The 14,349-nt window shown below is 52.6% G+C and overlaps 1 protein-coding gene across 3 annotated transcripts in view; it reads left to right on the top strand.

Moving 5' to 3' along the window:
* Positions 1-14,349, top strand: part of CAMTA1 (calmodulin binding transcription activator 1) — a 682,851-nt gene that overhangs the window by 636,509 nt on the left and 31,993 nt on the right. For all 3 annotated transcript variants that reach the window (XM_081923407.1, XM_081923408.1, XM_081923406.1), the window contains exons 8-12: positions 689-2,565; positions 5,619-5,745; positions 7,196-7,330; positions 12,820-12,968; positions 14,108-14,304. In XM_081923407.1, coding sequence (XP_081779533.1) covers positions 689-2,565; positions 5,619-5,745; positions 7,196-7,330; positions 12,820-12,968; positions 14,108-14,304 — 2,485 coding nt within the window. The remainder of the gene's footprint in view (positions 1-688; positions 2,566-5,618; positions 5,746-7,195; positions 7,331-12,819; positions 12,969-14,107; positions 14,305-14,349) is intronic.

Genomic DNA, 14,349 nt, shown 5'->3' with positions numbered 1-14,349 from the left:
AGATTTATACATGTCAATAATTTTACAGTCATTTTAACATTCCAAAACTTGACTTCCTTCCTCTTCTTTCCGTGGTTCCTTAAATTCTTTTAATTTATACTCTTCTCCCTCTTGTTCTAATAAATTTCTATAAGTTGTCCACCCTTCTATCATATTATTTTCTTTACTGCTATAGCTTCCAACGGTGAGAGCCAAAGTGGTGTTTTTACCTTTAATAAATGTTTGTATTTATCCCATACTCTATAGAATTTTTTCCTAATTATATGATTTGTAAATCCTTTATGTACTTTCATCTCTTCATACCATAAATAAGCATGCCAACCAAAAATATTATCATGACCTTCTAAGTCTAGAATATGTGAATTCTCTAATGTCATCCATTCCTTCAACCAACAAAGACAGGATGCCTCGTAGTATAGTCTCATATGAGTTCCCTCTGGTCCACTTCTAAGTCCAAGAGGCACAAATCCAGCTCTAGGCAAAACATGTTCAGGCTGAAGCTCTGAATCCCCCAACAGGTTGATCATTTCATGGTGTTTTTGCCCATCTTGATCTTGCTCTAAGGCTTCAGCTGTTCAGTCCCAGCCATCCCTCTGCATTAGAAAGTAATACAGAGAAACGTCTGGCATAAGGACCAGCTGGCTTGTGTTCCAGTCCACGATTAACCTTCTGTTTCTGCTTGGGACAGGCGCAGGTAGCAGTGTGCACCACAAGTGCAACAGTGCCAAACACCGCATCATCTCACCAAAGGTCGAGCCCAGGTCAGGCGGGTACAGCGCCCACTCTGAGGTGCAGAACAACGATGTCTCCGAAGGGAAGAACGAGCACAGCCATGGCAAGTCCTCCAGCCGGGAGAAAAGGAATGGCAAAGTGGCCAAGCCGGTCCTGCTGCATCAGAACAGCACAGAGGTCTCCTCGACCAATCAGGTGGAAGTCCCCGACACCACGCAGAACTCCCCCGTGTCCATCAGCAGTGGGTTGAACAGTGACCCCGATGTGGCGGACAGCCCGGCTGTCACCGGGGTCTCCAGCATGGCCGTTGCCTCAGTGATGGGCAACCTGTCGCAGAGCGCCACGGTCTTCATGTCGGATGTGACCAGCGAGGCCGTCTACACAATGTCACCCACCGCGGGTCCCAATCAGCACCTCCTCTCCTCGGACGCAGCTGCCCAAGGGCTGGTCCTGGCCGTGAGCTCGGATGGCCACAAGTTCACCTTCCCCACCGCCAGCAGCTCAGAGGGCCTGTCCATGCTGCCCGCCAGCGTCTCCGAAGAGCTGGTGCTCTCCACCACTCTCGACAGTGGCCGGAAGATCCCAGAAACCACGATGAATTTCGACCCGGACTGCTTCCTTAACAATCCCAAGCAGGGGCAGACGTATGGAGGAGGAGGCCCCAAGGCAGATTGCCTGGGCCCCAACATCAGGCAGTCACCCACGACAGAGCGCGGGTTCAACTTCAGCGCAGCCCTCACCAAGGAGATTAAGACGGAGGACACGTCCTTTGAGCAACAGATGTCGAAAGAAGCATTCTCCTCCTCTTCCTCGTCCAACTCGCTCACCCTTACGACCGGTTCCAGTTTGCTCCCGTCCGGCGGAGGCCTCAGCCCCAGTACCACCTTGGAACAAATGGACTTTAGCGCAATCGATTCCAACAAGGATTACTCCTCTGGTTTCAACCAAGCGGTCCAGAGCCCCCACGTCCACCAGACCCCTTCCCCCAGTTTCTTCCTGCAGGATGCCAGCAAACCTCTGCCTCTGGAGCAAAACAGCCACAACAACCTGAACGATGCAAGCAGTTCCTTTGTCAACCCTTTAGGGCTCCCCAACGTGAAGACGGAGGCTTCCTCCCAGAGTACTTCCAACTGCAACGGCACGGTGGAAGCTCGCATCGAGTCCACCTCTTCGCTCCAGCTCATGCAGTTCCAGGCAAACTTCCAGGCTATGTCGGCCGAAGGCGAGGTCCCAATGGAGACCTCTCCGCAGGCGGATGGGAACGAGAACCTGCTGAAGACGGGGGAGCTCCAGGCCTGTGGTGGGACAGAGCACTACATGCAGCCCGAGACCAACGGGGGCAGCTTGCGGAATGGGAACAGCCTCCCCATCCTCCAAGGGAACATGGTGCAAGGCCTCTACCCAGTAGCCCACCCGGGTTTGAACAACTCCTCCAACATGGAGCTGAGCTTGGACCACTTTGACATCTCCTTTAGCAACCAGTTCTCTGACCTGATCAATGATTTCATCTCGGTGGAAGGTGGGAGCAACACCATCTATGGGCACCAGCTGGTATCAGGCGAGAGCAGTGGGCTGTCCCAGCAGGAGGACGCCAACCGGGCCTCCTACAGCCAGGCAGAGATGTGTATCCCCTGCTGCAGCCCCCAGCAAGCCAGCCTGCACCTCAGCAGCAGCACAGAGAACGGGGCCAGCACTCTGGCCTACATGCACGTGACTGAGGTGGTGTCGGCGGCAGCAGCAGCCGCTGCTGCTCAGGGCACCCTGGGCATGCTCCAGCAGAGTGGGCGCCTTTTCATGGTGACGGATTACTCGCCGGAGTGGTCTTATCCAGAGGTGAGCTGTTTGGCTTTTCAGCCCTTGGTGGGTTTTTGGCAGTGCTATTTTTTCTAGAAAAAGAGGCGCAGGAACTCACCATGATGAACACCTCCCTTGTTCTCTTAGAATGGCAATGGCGCCCGCCTGAGAGATGCCAGAACTGAGTTCCAGTGAGTTGCGGCTGGGGGGGGGGAGTCCTGGGTTTTGGAAATGAGATCATTTGGCCTGCCAAGGAGGGGAGGGCCCCACCTCTCTACCTCTCTACCCATCTGTGCTCCAGGGAAGTTGGAAAGGAAGGAAAACTGAAACCACAGCATGCAAAGGAGAGGGAGCTTCTGCTGTCAGAGGTTGTATGCCTCTGAATGCCAGTCCTGGGAGCCACAAGTAGGGAGGGTGCTGTTGCTGTTGTGCTGGTGTCCTGCTTGTGGGCTTCCCAGAAGAAACATCTGGTTGACCACTGTGACAACAGGATTCTGGGCTCATTGGGTCCCTAAGACCTGATTGAGCTGTAGCTGGGCTCCTCTGGTGTTCCTATATTCTTCTTTCCAATAGACATTACAGTCTCATTCCCACCAAGGCCTCTGTCCCTCCCTGTTTCAGGCTGAGAGAGAGATTGGGGTTATTGGGAGTAGGTAGGTGAGGGACGCAGGTGGCACCTTGGGTTAAACCACAGAGCCTAGGACTTGCCGATCAGAAGGTTAGCGGTTCGAATCCCCGCAACGGGGTGAGCTCCCATTGTTCGGTCCCTGCTCCTGCCAACCTACCTAGCAGTTCGAAAGCATGTCAAAGTGCAAGTAGATAAATAGGTACCGCTCTGGCGGGAAGGTAAACGGCGTTTCTGTGCGCTGCTCTGGTTCACCAGAAGCGGCTCAGTCATGCTGGCCACATGACCCAGAAGCTGTACGCCGGCTCCCTTGGCCAATAAAGCGAGATGAGCACTGCAACCCCAGAGTCGTTCATGACTGGACCTAATGGTCCTTTACCTTTACCTTTTAGGTGAGTGACACAGTTGCCAGCTTCAGCCTAGAAATATTTTGAACCGGCCAGAATGCTGCCCTGCTACCCGCTCACCTGTGTAGAACATTTGTTCGGGCAGAAGAGTGCAAATTGCACCTTGGATGAAAGGCAGTTAGAGAGCTGGCCTCCTGGCAGTGCCACGCAACCAATCAGCTTTAGCCACATGGTGACATCACAAAACCAAACCAGAGTGGGCAGATGTTCACTGAATGGGTGAACATTTCTGCCCTGTTTCCTAAGGCCATTCATCCTAACCAGTCCATCCCCAGAGCAAAGTACCTGTGTTTTGATGGGATGCCTTTCATGAAACACATCCTTCTGTGTTACCTTTCTCCAACTGCACGCCAAGACTCCCAGGTTGGACACTAAATGTGCACTGGCCAAGGTGCTGCAACCAGACCTGCTCACAGCATCCACACTTTTGACCCTTTAGAGAAGCAGATTTAAAAAGTATTAACAATGTGTGTGTCAAGGGCCGCCCAATCCAAGCTGGTAAAATTGCTTTTTTGAAAAGTGTTTTCCTGCCTTTCTGCCACTGGGGGTCAGCACACGAGAAGCATATTTCGATTTCTCTTCAGGTTTTTAGATCTCCTGCCCAAATGTGGCATTTCCTCTTGGGCAGAAACCAATGCAGGGCGGCTCTGCAACCTGAAGATGTTTCCTGTCCTACTTGCTTGGACAGAGGCAGCAGTGGGACAGAGGCCTCTCCTTCCCCCAGCCTACATTTGATTCCCTCTTCCATGCAACTTAGGCTAAAACAAGTCCTCCCTTCAGAGTCAAGGGTCAGTTTTCTTTGCAGAATAAGCAGCAGCTGCAGCAAGCTACCGTGGCTTTCCCCACAAAGCCATTTCTCACTGAAAATGCCTTGTGTCTTTTCCTCATGGTGAGTCGGGGCACAATATTGTTCTGAAAAACAGGCGGGGGGAGAGTGGGTTAATATAACCCTCCCCTGTTGCTGCTCCTCCAGGCTCTTTTATATTTTTTTAGCAAAATCAGGAGACCATGAGTACTGTCTAGCTGGGCCCTGAGAATCTCAGCCTGACTCAGGAGCTGCTGGCGAGGGGAGAGGGACTTTTTCAGCAGCTGCTCCCTTCTTCTGGAAGGGCTTTGGAAAGGAAGTCTGAACGCCCCTCTCCTGTGTTGTGGTTCTAGTATTGATGGATTGGTTTTTATTTCTCCTGCTTCCTTCAAGGGGCTTTCCTTCAGGCAGAATAGCAACAAGCTTTGAGATCCTTACTGGGGAGAAAGCTGGGCGGTGAACATGCCTGATAACATTCATCATATAATAGGTTGCTGCATTTTCCATTCTTTCAGATGGAGAACTGAGGCAAAAAGCGACTTCTCTAGGCCACAGAGTCAACTAAAGCCAGGGGTGGTATTTGAACCCCTGCTGGTGGTGTCCAATGCTAGTTCTACTCAGAGTAGGCCCATTGAAATTAACAGACACGAGCAACTTAGGTTTATTAATTTCAGTGGGTCTACTCTCTGCATAGGTCTTAGTAGAATACCAGCTCACATCTGCCCTGTTTACACTTAGCTTCCTGTCTATTAGGTGGCATTGGTTACAGGACTTTGTGGGAGGAAATAAGGAAGACAGTATCTGATGGAGCAGCACATGGTTGTTCTCTGGTTTCCACTAAGCTAGCCTTTGCTGAGTGGTGCCTTTCCAATGTTTTGGGCTGCAATATGGCCGTGACAGCTAGGGATGATGGGAGTTGTAGTCCAAAGCCTCAGCTGAGCACCTTGAACCACACACAGCTCCACACTTCCAGTTCCCAACTGAAGGATAGGGGAGGCCCTCCTACCTCGCCATGGAACCCTGCCTGCTTGCCTGGTCTTGGTTGTCTCACATGCAGCAGGCATTGGCCGCCAGGGCTGAGAACCCCTTGATGCCCATATGACTCCTGCTCTTATTTCCTCTCTCTGTGGCAAATGTCAGTAGCTTTGTGGGGCAGGAGGAGGAGGGAGCCACCGAGAGGAGACAGCCAAGAGTGGTCCAAGATTGACTCCTCCTGACCCCCATTCCCTGCTCTGCTTGCTTTTTTCCTCTGCAGGGGGGCGTGAAGGTGCTGATCACAGGGCCCTGGCAGGAGGCCAGCAATAACTACAGCTGCCTGTTTGACCAGATCTCAGTGCCGGCCTCCTTGATACAGCCGGGGGTGCTGCGCTGTTATTGCCCAGGTGAGAAATCCAGGAGTGTGTGTGTGTGTGTGTGTTTTAAAGCCACTTTGCTGGAGGCATTGCATCAGATAGAGCTGGGGCACCTTTTCACACTTGTAATGCTTGCTTCAGAACTCAGGAGCCACTCTGCATAATAATAATAATAATAATAATAATAATAATAATAATAATAATAATAATATATTTATACCCCCCCCAGCCTGGTTGAGTTTCCCCAGCCACTCTGGGCTGCTCCCAATCGAGTGCTAAAAACAATACAGCATTAAATATTAAAAACTTCCCTAAACAGGGCTGCCTTCAGATGTCTTTTAAAAATAAGATAGCTGCTTATTTCCTTGACATCTGATGGGAGGGCGTTCCACAGGGCGGGTGCTACTACCCAGAAGGCCTTCTGTCTGGTTCCCTGTAACCTTACTTCTCGCAATGAGGGAACCACCAGAAGGCCCTCGGCGCTGGATCTCAGTGTCCGGGCTGAACGATGGTGGTGGAGACGCTCCTTCAGGTATACAGGACCGAGGCCGTTTAGGGCTTTAAAGGTCAGCACCAACACTTTGAATTGTGCTTGGAAACGTACTGGGAGCCAATGAAGATCTTTCAGGACTGGTGTTATGTGGTCCCGGCGGCCACGCCCAGTCACCAGTCTAGCTGCTGCATTCTGGATTAATTGCAATTTCCTGGTCACCTTCAAAGGGAACCCCACATAGCAGTAGTCCAAGCGGGAGATAACTAGAGCATGCACCACTCTGGCAAGACAGTCGGCAGGCAGGTAGGGTCTCAGCCTGCGTACCAGGTGGAGCTGGTAGACAGCTGCCCTGGACACAGAATTAACCTGTGCTTCCATGGACAGCTGTGAGTCCAAAATGACTCCCAGGCTGCGCACCTGGTCCTTCAGGGGCCAGTTCAAGCCTTTGGCTTCCAACCGCAGCATGCCAGGTTCCTGGAAACCTATGAGTTGGGGAGGAGTACGGAAGTCCTCCCCGCCATTCATTTCCAGCATCTGTTATTTGTAGGTACACGGCCTCTGAGCATGGTGGTTCAATTTGACTGTCCTGTCGGTAGATCTGTCTTCTGATCTGTTGCTTTTCATATAGATTTTTTCCCCCATCTGCTGCTGCCGTCCCAGTTTTATTGCATTGTTTAAGTTGTCCTATTGTCCAGTTTGTTGTTTAAATAGTCATGCTGGCCACATGACCCGAAAAGCTGTCTGCGAACATACGCAGACTCCCTCGGCCTGATGCTTAACTGTCCGGGGGTACTTTACCTTTACCGTACCACCTTGCAGCAGACAGAGAGCCAGCCTCTGCTTCCAGAAAGGGCAGGTGGTGGGGAGGAGAGGGAGTCACCACAGTCCCCAACACAATGAGAAAGATCTGCTTTGCAGGTGCCCAGTGAAAGCTTCCATGTGTTGGGGTCACTTTCTTAAAAGCCACCGTCTCCCTTTGCCTTTCAGCTCATGACACGGGGCTCGTCACTCTGCAAGTGGCCTTCAACAACCAGATCATCTCCAACTCGGTGGTCTTTGAGTACAAAGCACGGGCACTGCCACCCTTGCCTTCCTCTCAGCACGACTGGCTGTCCCTGGATGGTGAGAAATGCAAACATAGCTTCCAGAGTGGTGGGTGGTCTTGGGGGCAGGAGGTCAGACTGTGCAGTGGGGGCTCCAGTCTCCTGAAGATGGGGAAAGTGTCAGGCTTAATCGCTGGCGAATCCCTTCCTTGCAAGTAGAGCTTTTGCCTTCAGTTTTGTCTTGTAAAAGATACCTTAACCAGCCCATCCACCAGCAGGTCTCAGCCCCTGTGACTCTGGAGCACTCCCAAGTGATAAATCTCCTTCCAAAGCAAGCCCAGAATCTAAGAATGATGTATATAGAACCAGAAGTGACTGCAAGGGCAATCACAAGTGTTTCTGGGGTGTTTCAGAACTCTGCAGCCCCAGATGTGCTCTTTCAGTAACAGGGATGCCACAAGTTCTAGGATAGCTCAGTTGGCAGAACATGAGACTGTTAATCTCAGGGTTGTGGGTTCAAACCCCATGTTGGGCAGAAGATTCCTGTATTGCAGGAGGGTTGCACTAGATGATCCGAGTGGTCCCTTCCAACTCTACAATTCCATGATTCCATGATTTCAAAAACAGTGCCTCTTCTGGGCCACTACATCCACCAGCCTTCCAAAGCTTTGTGCCCTCCAGATTACTGATGCTGGCCTCCAACTCAGAGCGACCCCAACAGCCAGCATGACCAATGGTTAGCGAATGTGAGGAAGGTTGCAGCCCAAACATTTAGAAGGCACCAGCTTGGGGAAGGCTGTGCAAATGAGTGGGAGGATGACAGGGGCTCTGCTCCTCCTGCTACCTGTTCCTTTGTGGAAAAAGCCATGCTCTGCCAGAGGCTCGGTCTATTAATTTCCTTGGAGGTGGGGAAGCTGACCCAGATTGTTCCCAGGTGACTCTTCAAAGAGTTCTACCTCCAGCTGACTCAGGCAACCTGGATTTTCTGTAGCTTACAGGGTGAAATGGGGGATAATGAAAATGCACTGCTCAGGTTTCCTGGAGGAACTGAGGCTCACCAAGCTAAAAGATGTGAGTGGGAGAGATGGAGGGTGCTACAGAGATCCCTTTTCTCCTACAGGAGACGATAGGGCACCATTCTGATTTCATCTAATCAAATTTTATTGGCTCCGTTTGCACAGGGGTGGTGGTGGGGTAGGAAATGATTACCATTCAAATGCAACAAGAATCAAAGCCATAAAAGTCTGCCAAACAGCAAGGCACGTAAAAGACAGTCCAGGGAGCTTTCTTTTCAAACATTTCCAGCAAATCCAGGAAACCCGACTAGCAGTGAGGAATACCTGCCCGGGGAGAGAGACACCTGGGAGGAGGTGCAGCTCCTGCAAAGCAGCTCTGCTTTGGGGCTCTGAGCTGTCTCTGGGCTGCATCACTCCAGACGTTTCATGGGGGAGCCACAATGACTAAATGTCCCTGCATGCCAAAACAACAAACCCTCCATGTGGAAAACTGTTGAGGAGAAGAAGGGCTCTGACCTCCTTCTGCAGACATTTCTTTTTGTTGGGGAAGGATCAGTTAATCAAAGGATCCCTCAGGTACATTTAATCATGTAATCTGATAAGGCACAGCTGCAATGCCTTAGCAAGAGCTAGGCCACTATCCTTGCAAGCGTGAGGGTTGCTCAAAAACACAATGAGCATTTGCAGATGATGCGAAACTGTGAGGGAGAACTACTATCACCGCAGACCTTGAGAGAACAGGAAACTGGGCCAAAACTAATTAAAAAAATTTACAGCAACAAATGCAAAGTTCTATATTTAGTGAGGTGCACCCTGAGGTTTTGTTGTTGTTGTCATTTGGGGGGGACCTGCCTTGGCAGCAATACATGCAAAAAGGATCTCAGAATTGTAATCAGCTACAACCTGAACATGAGCCAGCACTGTGATATGGCTGCAAAAAAAGAAAAAAAGGCAAATAATTTTAGGCAACATGAATAGGCTCATAGTTTCCAAGTCCTGGGAAGTAATAGTTCTAATTTATTCAGCAGTAGTCCAACCTGGTCTGGAGGACTGTGTCCAGGTATGAGTGCCACACTCTTAAGAATGATGTAGACAAGTTGTATTATAGACTTGGAGGGACCTTGGAGACACGTGATGCCTGGCTCAGTGCAGGAGTTGCAACAGCAGCCTCCTTAGCTGGTGACCGTTCCACCTCCAGCCAAGGAGAGCCCATCTCCTGAGGCAGCCTTCAAAATGGGGAGCGTGTCACACCCTGAAATGCAGGAATGCCCAAAGCCATTTCTCAGGCTTGGGTTGGCTAAGCGGGGCACCGGCATGCGGGAGGGGGAGGCAGGGAATAATGGCTCTCGTGTGATTTGGGGGTGGGAGGAGAGGAAGGTATATCTGATCTAGGAAAAGGGGGAGGATTGCCTTGCCGGCTCTGCTCCGGACGCTGAAGGGGACCTGCCCAAGGGAAGGCCGACCCAACGTCGATCCCACCCCAGTTTAGCCATGCGTCCTTGCCGCAGACCCTTTGCTTCACGGGTGCCCCGGCACAAGATTTGGAGGAGACTCCCGCCAAAGCCCACCCGCAGGGATGGGGGGGGGGAGTAGGAGAAGCAGGGAGGCCGAATCCAGGGACGGCAGGAGCAACCCGAAGGCAAGCCGTGGGGGGGGGGGCACTTTTCAGCCCGCGGCGGAGAAGGGAGGAGAACGGCGCAAGGCATAGCGACTTGCAGCTTGGAGGGCGACGGCTGACAGCCAGCCAGGGCCGGCGAAGGGGCGAGGCGGGCGGCTCAGCCCGGCGGGAGGGGGGCGGCGTTGCCGCGCGGAGGCGGCTCCAGCCGCGCTTTGTCATAATGCGGAGCGCCCCCTCCCCGGCGGCTGCATTGCGGGCGCAGAGCGGCGGCAAGAGCGAGCGGGACTGGCCAGGTCGCTCGCTCTCCGGGGCGAGCGCATTCTCCTTCTCCTCCTTCTCGTGCGCTCCGGCCGGGCATGGCGGGGCCGCGACGGACGGTGCAGGCAAGGCTGGGCTGGGCTCCGCGGGCGAGGTGGGCGGCGGCGGCGCGGGGCGTCCCGGGCCGGGCACCTGTTGCGCTGCCCCGACGGCTCCTCATTGGCTCCGGCGCGCGTGTGGCGAGCGGGCGCTCCCCGGCGGCAGCGGGGGCTGATGTCACTTTCCGCGCTGCGGATTGGCCGCGCAGAGGCGGGGAAGGAAAAGGAGGGCTGCCCAAAGAGCCCGGCGGGCTGGCCGGCCGCTCGCTCGCTCGGGCTGCGTCCGAAGGGACCCACGGGCGGGCGGGCGAGCTGGCTGGCAGGTAAGTGCGCCTCGCTCCCGCCCTGCCCACTTTTTTTGCGCCACCGCGGGGCCCGCGCGGAAGGTGGGAGCGGACTCCGGGGGAGCGCCAGGCGCGGACAGGGAGCGGGTAAAGTTCCCAGCCGCACGTGGGGAAGGAACGCGCCCTCTTCTCCCCCGCCCCCCACGGAAGTTCCTCGCTATCCCCTACTTCGGGAGCAGGCTCCCGATCGCCCACCGCCAGCAGCGGCGGCGACCTCTCCCTCGGGGCGTCCGAAATGTAAGAAAACTTGTTTTGAAATGCGGGGGACGGGGAGAGAAAGCGTTTGGAGCAAGAAAGTGGTGAAGCCTGCCCCGTCCCCCGCTCCAAGGAAGTGCCAGGCCTCCTTGAACTGGTTGACCCTCGGGGCCGCTTTTTAGACAATAGTGTGATTAGTATACAGCTAGATGGCGGGCGGGTGATTTTTGCAAACTGTGCTCCCCAAAAATAGGCTACTCAGCCGGAAGAGGTGGCCTGTGGAACCGCCTGCCTTGGTTTGCCACCCTGGAAGTGGAGCGAAATCCCAAGAGAGGGAGTGTCGTACCCCCCCCCCCAATCTGACAGTGTCAGGGATCTCAGTCCCCAGCTGGATTTATCCTGGGGCATGGGAGAGCTGGTTTTCCCCCAGGCAGGTTCATCACTTGATGACCATCACCTAAAGTAGAGTACATGGATTCTCTCCCTTGCTTCAGAGGGCAGGCCCAGAGGCCAAGGGTGCAAATGGGAAGGAGGAATGCCCTCATGGTACAAGGTGTTCCACTGTGGAAGCAAGGCAGCCAGCCTCTGGGGGTGATGGGCTCTATCTATCCTGTTAGGGTGCTGTCATGGGTGCTGTAGTTGCAGATCTCTGCCATGTACAAGGTTGTGCTAGATGTCCTGCAGCTCTGTCATTCTATAGTTATGCTGTACAGCAAAGTCCTTTCCCTCCAGGCTGCAGATATTAGGCCCTCAAACATGTGGGTGATGCCTGGAAGAATCTGGGGTAGGGGAATGGCCAACTAGGTTATATTTATTTGCTTGTCATATTTCTGTCCCCCAGCACCACCAAGATCCCAGGGAGACAAACAACAGTGTAGTTTAAAATAAGATAAAACATTTAAAGCAATTAAGGACATCTGAAAAGAACAGCTAATAATTTCAAGCTTGCTGGAATCAGAATTTCTCAGTTATCAAATAGAAATGTTTTTAAACTCCTCCTAAATGTTAGTTTTGAGAGAGAGAGAGAGAGAGAGAGAGAGAGAGACAGAGGTATCTCACCAGGGAGGACCACAGATGGGGAACCACCACCAAAGGGGCCCTGTTGCTAGTCAGTGCCAGTTGAAGAACTACCAGAAGTGGCAGCACCAATTGTAGGGCTTGAGATGGTTGATATTTGAAGGGGGCGTTACCTGGGTCCCGGCTGTTTAGGACAGCGCTTTCAGGATTGGTGATGCTTGGCCCCTTGGGGCTGCTTCACCCACCAATCCAGCAGCTGCATTCTGCATTTGATTGTCGGTCTTCCAAAGGCATTGGTACCCTAAATATAATTCCTTCACTATTCCCCCACCTGAGAGAGAAGCAGGGTCAGTGACTCAAAAGTAACATGGTTGACCGAACGGTTTCTACATGAAATCTGGGCAAGCAAGATGCATAGTGACATTTCAAGGGCAGAAGCATCCTGAAAGTGCAGAGTAGGGTCGGTGGTGGGTGTGGCTTGTGCAGAGACTTATGTGGTCCTCCTGGTGCCAGATGCACCAAGAGGGCTGCATAAGTCCCCCAGGCCTGAGGTTCCTCACTGTTTCACTAAGGCTTTTGGAAGGATGCAAGCTGGCTGTCCTCAGTGCCTTGGTATCCAAAGATAAACGCCTGTAACCTGGAGGGCTCATTCAGCCTACATGCCTGCTAGCTGTTGTTGGGTCTATCCATTGGAAGGTGCCAACAGGGCCAAAGACCCTGGGCATGCATTGCTTTCTTTTTGAGAATGTTTAAATACAGAAGCTGATTCTGTTTTGGGTGGTTGAGAAAACCCAAGAATGCACTCAGAAGCAGGACAGTGTGATGCAAAAGAACAGAAGAAGAATTGCTAACATATTGATTCCCCCAGATTCCTCCACATACATCCTTGTGGTTACAGACTTCTCAAGACTTGGGACCCTTTTGTCAATGATTTGCCTTTTGCTTTTGCTCCCCATGTCAGGAATGGGAGTAGCTCTCTGATTCACACTCTTTCTCTTTGTTTCTCTCCTGTGTTGCCGCAGAGAACCAGTTCAGGATGTCTATCCTGGAGCGACTTGAGCAGATGGAGCGGAGGATGGCCGAAATGACTGGGTCCCAGCAGCAGCAGCACAAGCAAGGCGTAGGTGGTGGTGGGGGCAACGGCAGCGGCAATGGAGGTAGCCAAGCACAGGTACATGCTGAGCCCCCTGGCTGTGTTCCTGGGTGCCCCACAGGAGTACTTTACATTCAAGAGACTTTTGCAGTCTCTTCAGACTTTTGTGCCACTCTAGAGAGGTTTCCTCCTCCCTCTTGACTTTGAAGTGGCTGCTGATGGTGCAAAACAAAAAAACCACCAGTACCGACTGGGAGGAGGGGAACATTTAAGGTAGAGGCTTTGTGCTCCATGATGCTGGACCACCCACCGTAGGTCAGTAGTAGAGCCCCTCCTTTGCATGCTGAAGGTTCTAGGCTCAATCTCCCATGATATCTCCAAGGTGGGGCTGGAAATATCTCCTGCTTGAAACCCTGGAGAGTTGCTGCCAGTCACTGTAGACAGTACTGAGCTAGATGGACCAATGGTCAGACTCAGCAAAAGGCACTTCCTATTTATCTTCTATGTTCAGTGTTGATCATGAAGATTCACAGTCCATTTTGGGTGCAAAAAGCAGACCATTGCTTCATTTAGCTCGGTTTTGACTGTTGGTGGCTCTCCACAGTTTCAGGGAGGGTTTTTTCCTGGAGATGCCATTGGGGATTGAACCAGGGACCTTCTGCATGCAAAGCAGCTGCTTCAGCACTGAGCTATGGACCTTCTTCAGTTTATCAATTGCCCCTTGAAGACAACGAGTAAGGAGAGATATGTGCTACTATGTGGAAATTAAAGAAGCTAAAAGGCTTAGAAATGAGAGCCACTAATATTGTAGTTAGTGTAATTGGTTGCTCATTCTGAAGAGGGAAAATAATGCATAGGCAGTTTAAAAACAAAACAACAACAACCAGAGTATCTTCCGCATTAGTTCCCTGGGCCCTTCCCAGCTGTATTCTTGGGGAAGGCTGAAATGGTCCTGAAGACAAGCATAGGGAGTGTCCTAGCTGGCAGCCTGGTCCTTTCTCACAAGCTCAGACTTGCACTTCCTTGTGTTTTCCCATGTTTGAGGGACATGACCCATTCATAGCACAGAGCCAACAAGCCCCAGCTGTTTGAGGACAGACTCTTCCCCCCTTCAAGCTGTCATTAAATACCTTAGACTCTGCTCCCTCTCTGCCCACACTGCTTGGCTTGCTCTCCTGAGAGCTAGCCCCTGAGCCCAGCGCATCTCTCCCTTGCAGTGCATCTCGGGGGCAGCCACCTTGGGGAATTGCTTTGAGAGCCGTGTAGTGGTTGTGTGTGAGAAGATGATGAGCAGGGCCTGCTGGGCCAAATCCAAGCACCTCATCCACTCCAAGACCTTCCGGGGGATGACCCTCCTGCACCTGGCAGCAGCCCAGGGCTATGCGACCCTCATCCAGACTCTCCTTAAATGGCGGTAAGAACCCGGGGGGTGCAGGGGCAGGTTCTGGGGGTGGGCACT

This window comes from Podarcis melisellensis (genome assembly GCF_964234715.1).
Source record: "Podarcis melisellensis genome assembly, chromosome: 8".
Taxonomy (NCBI): Eukaryota; Metazoa; Chordata; class Lepidosauria; order Squamata; family Lacertidae; genus Podarcis; species Podarcis melisellensis.
Note: the sequence above shows the minus strand (reverse complement) of the source record. Positions and strands in the feature narration are given on the sequence as shown.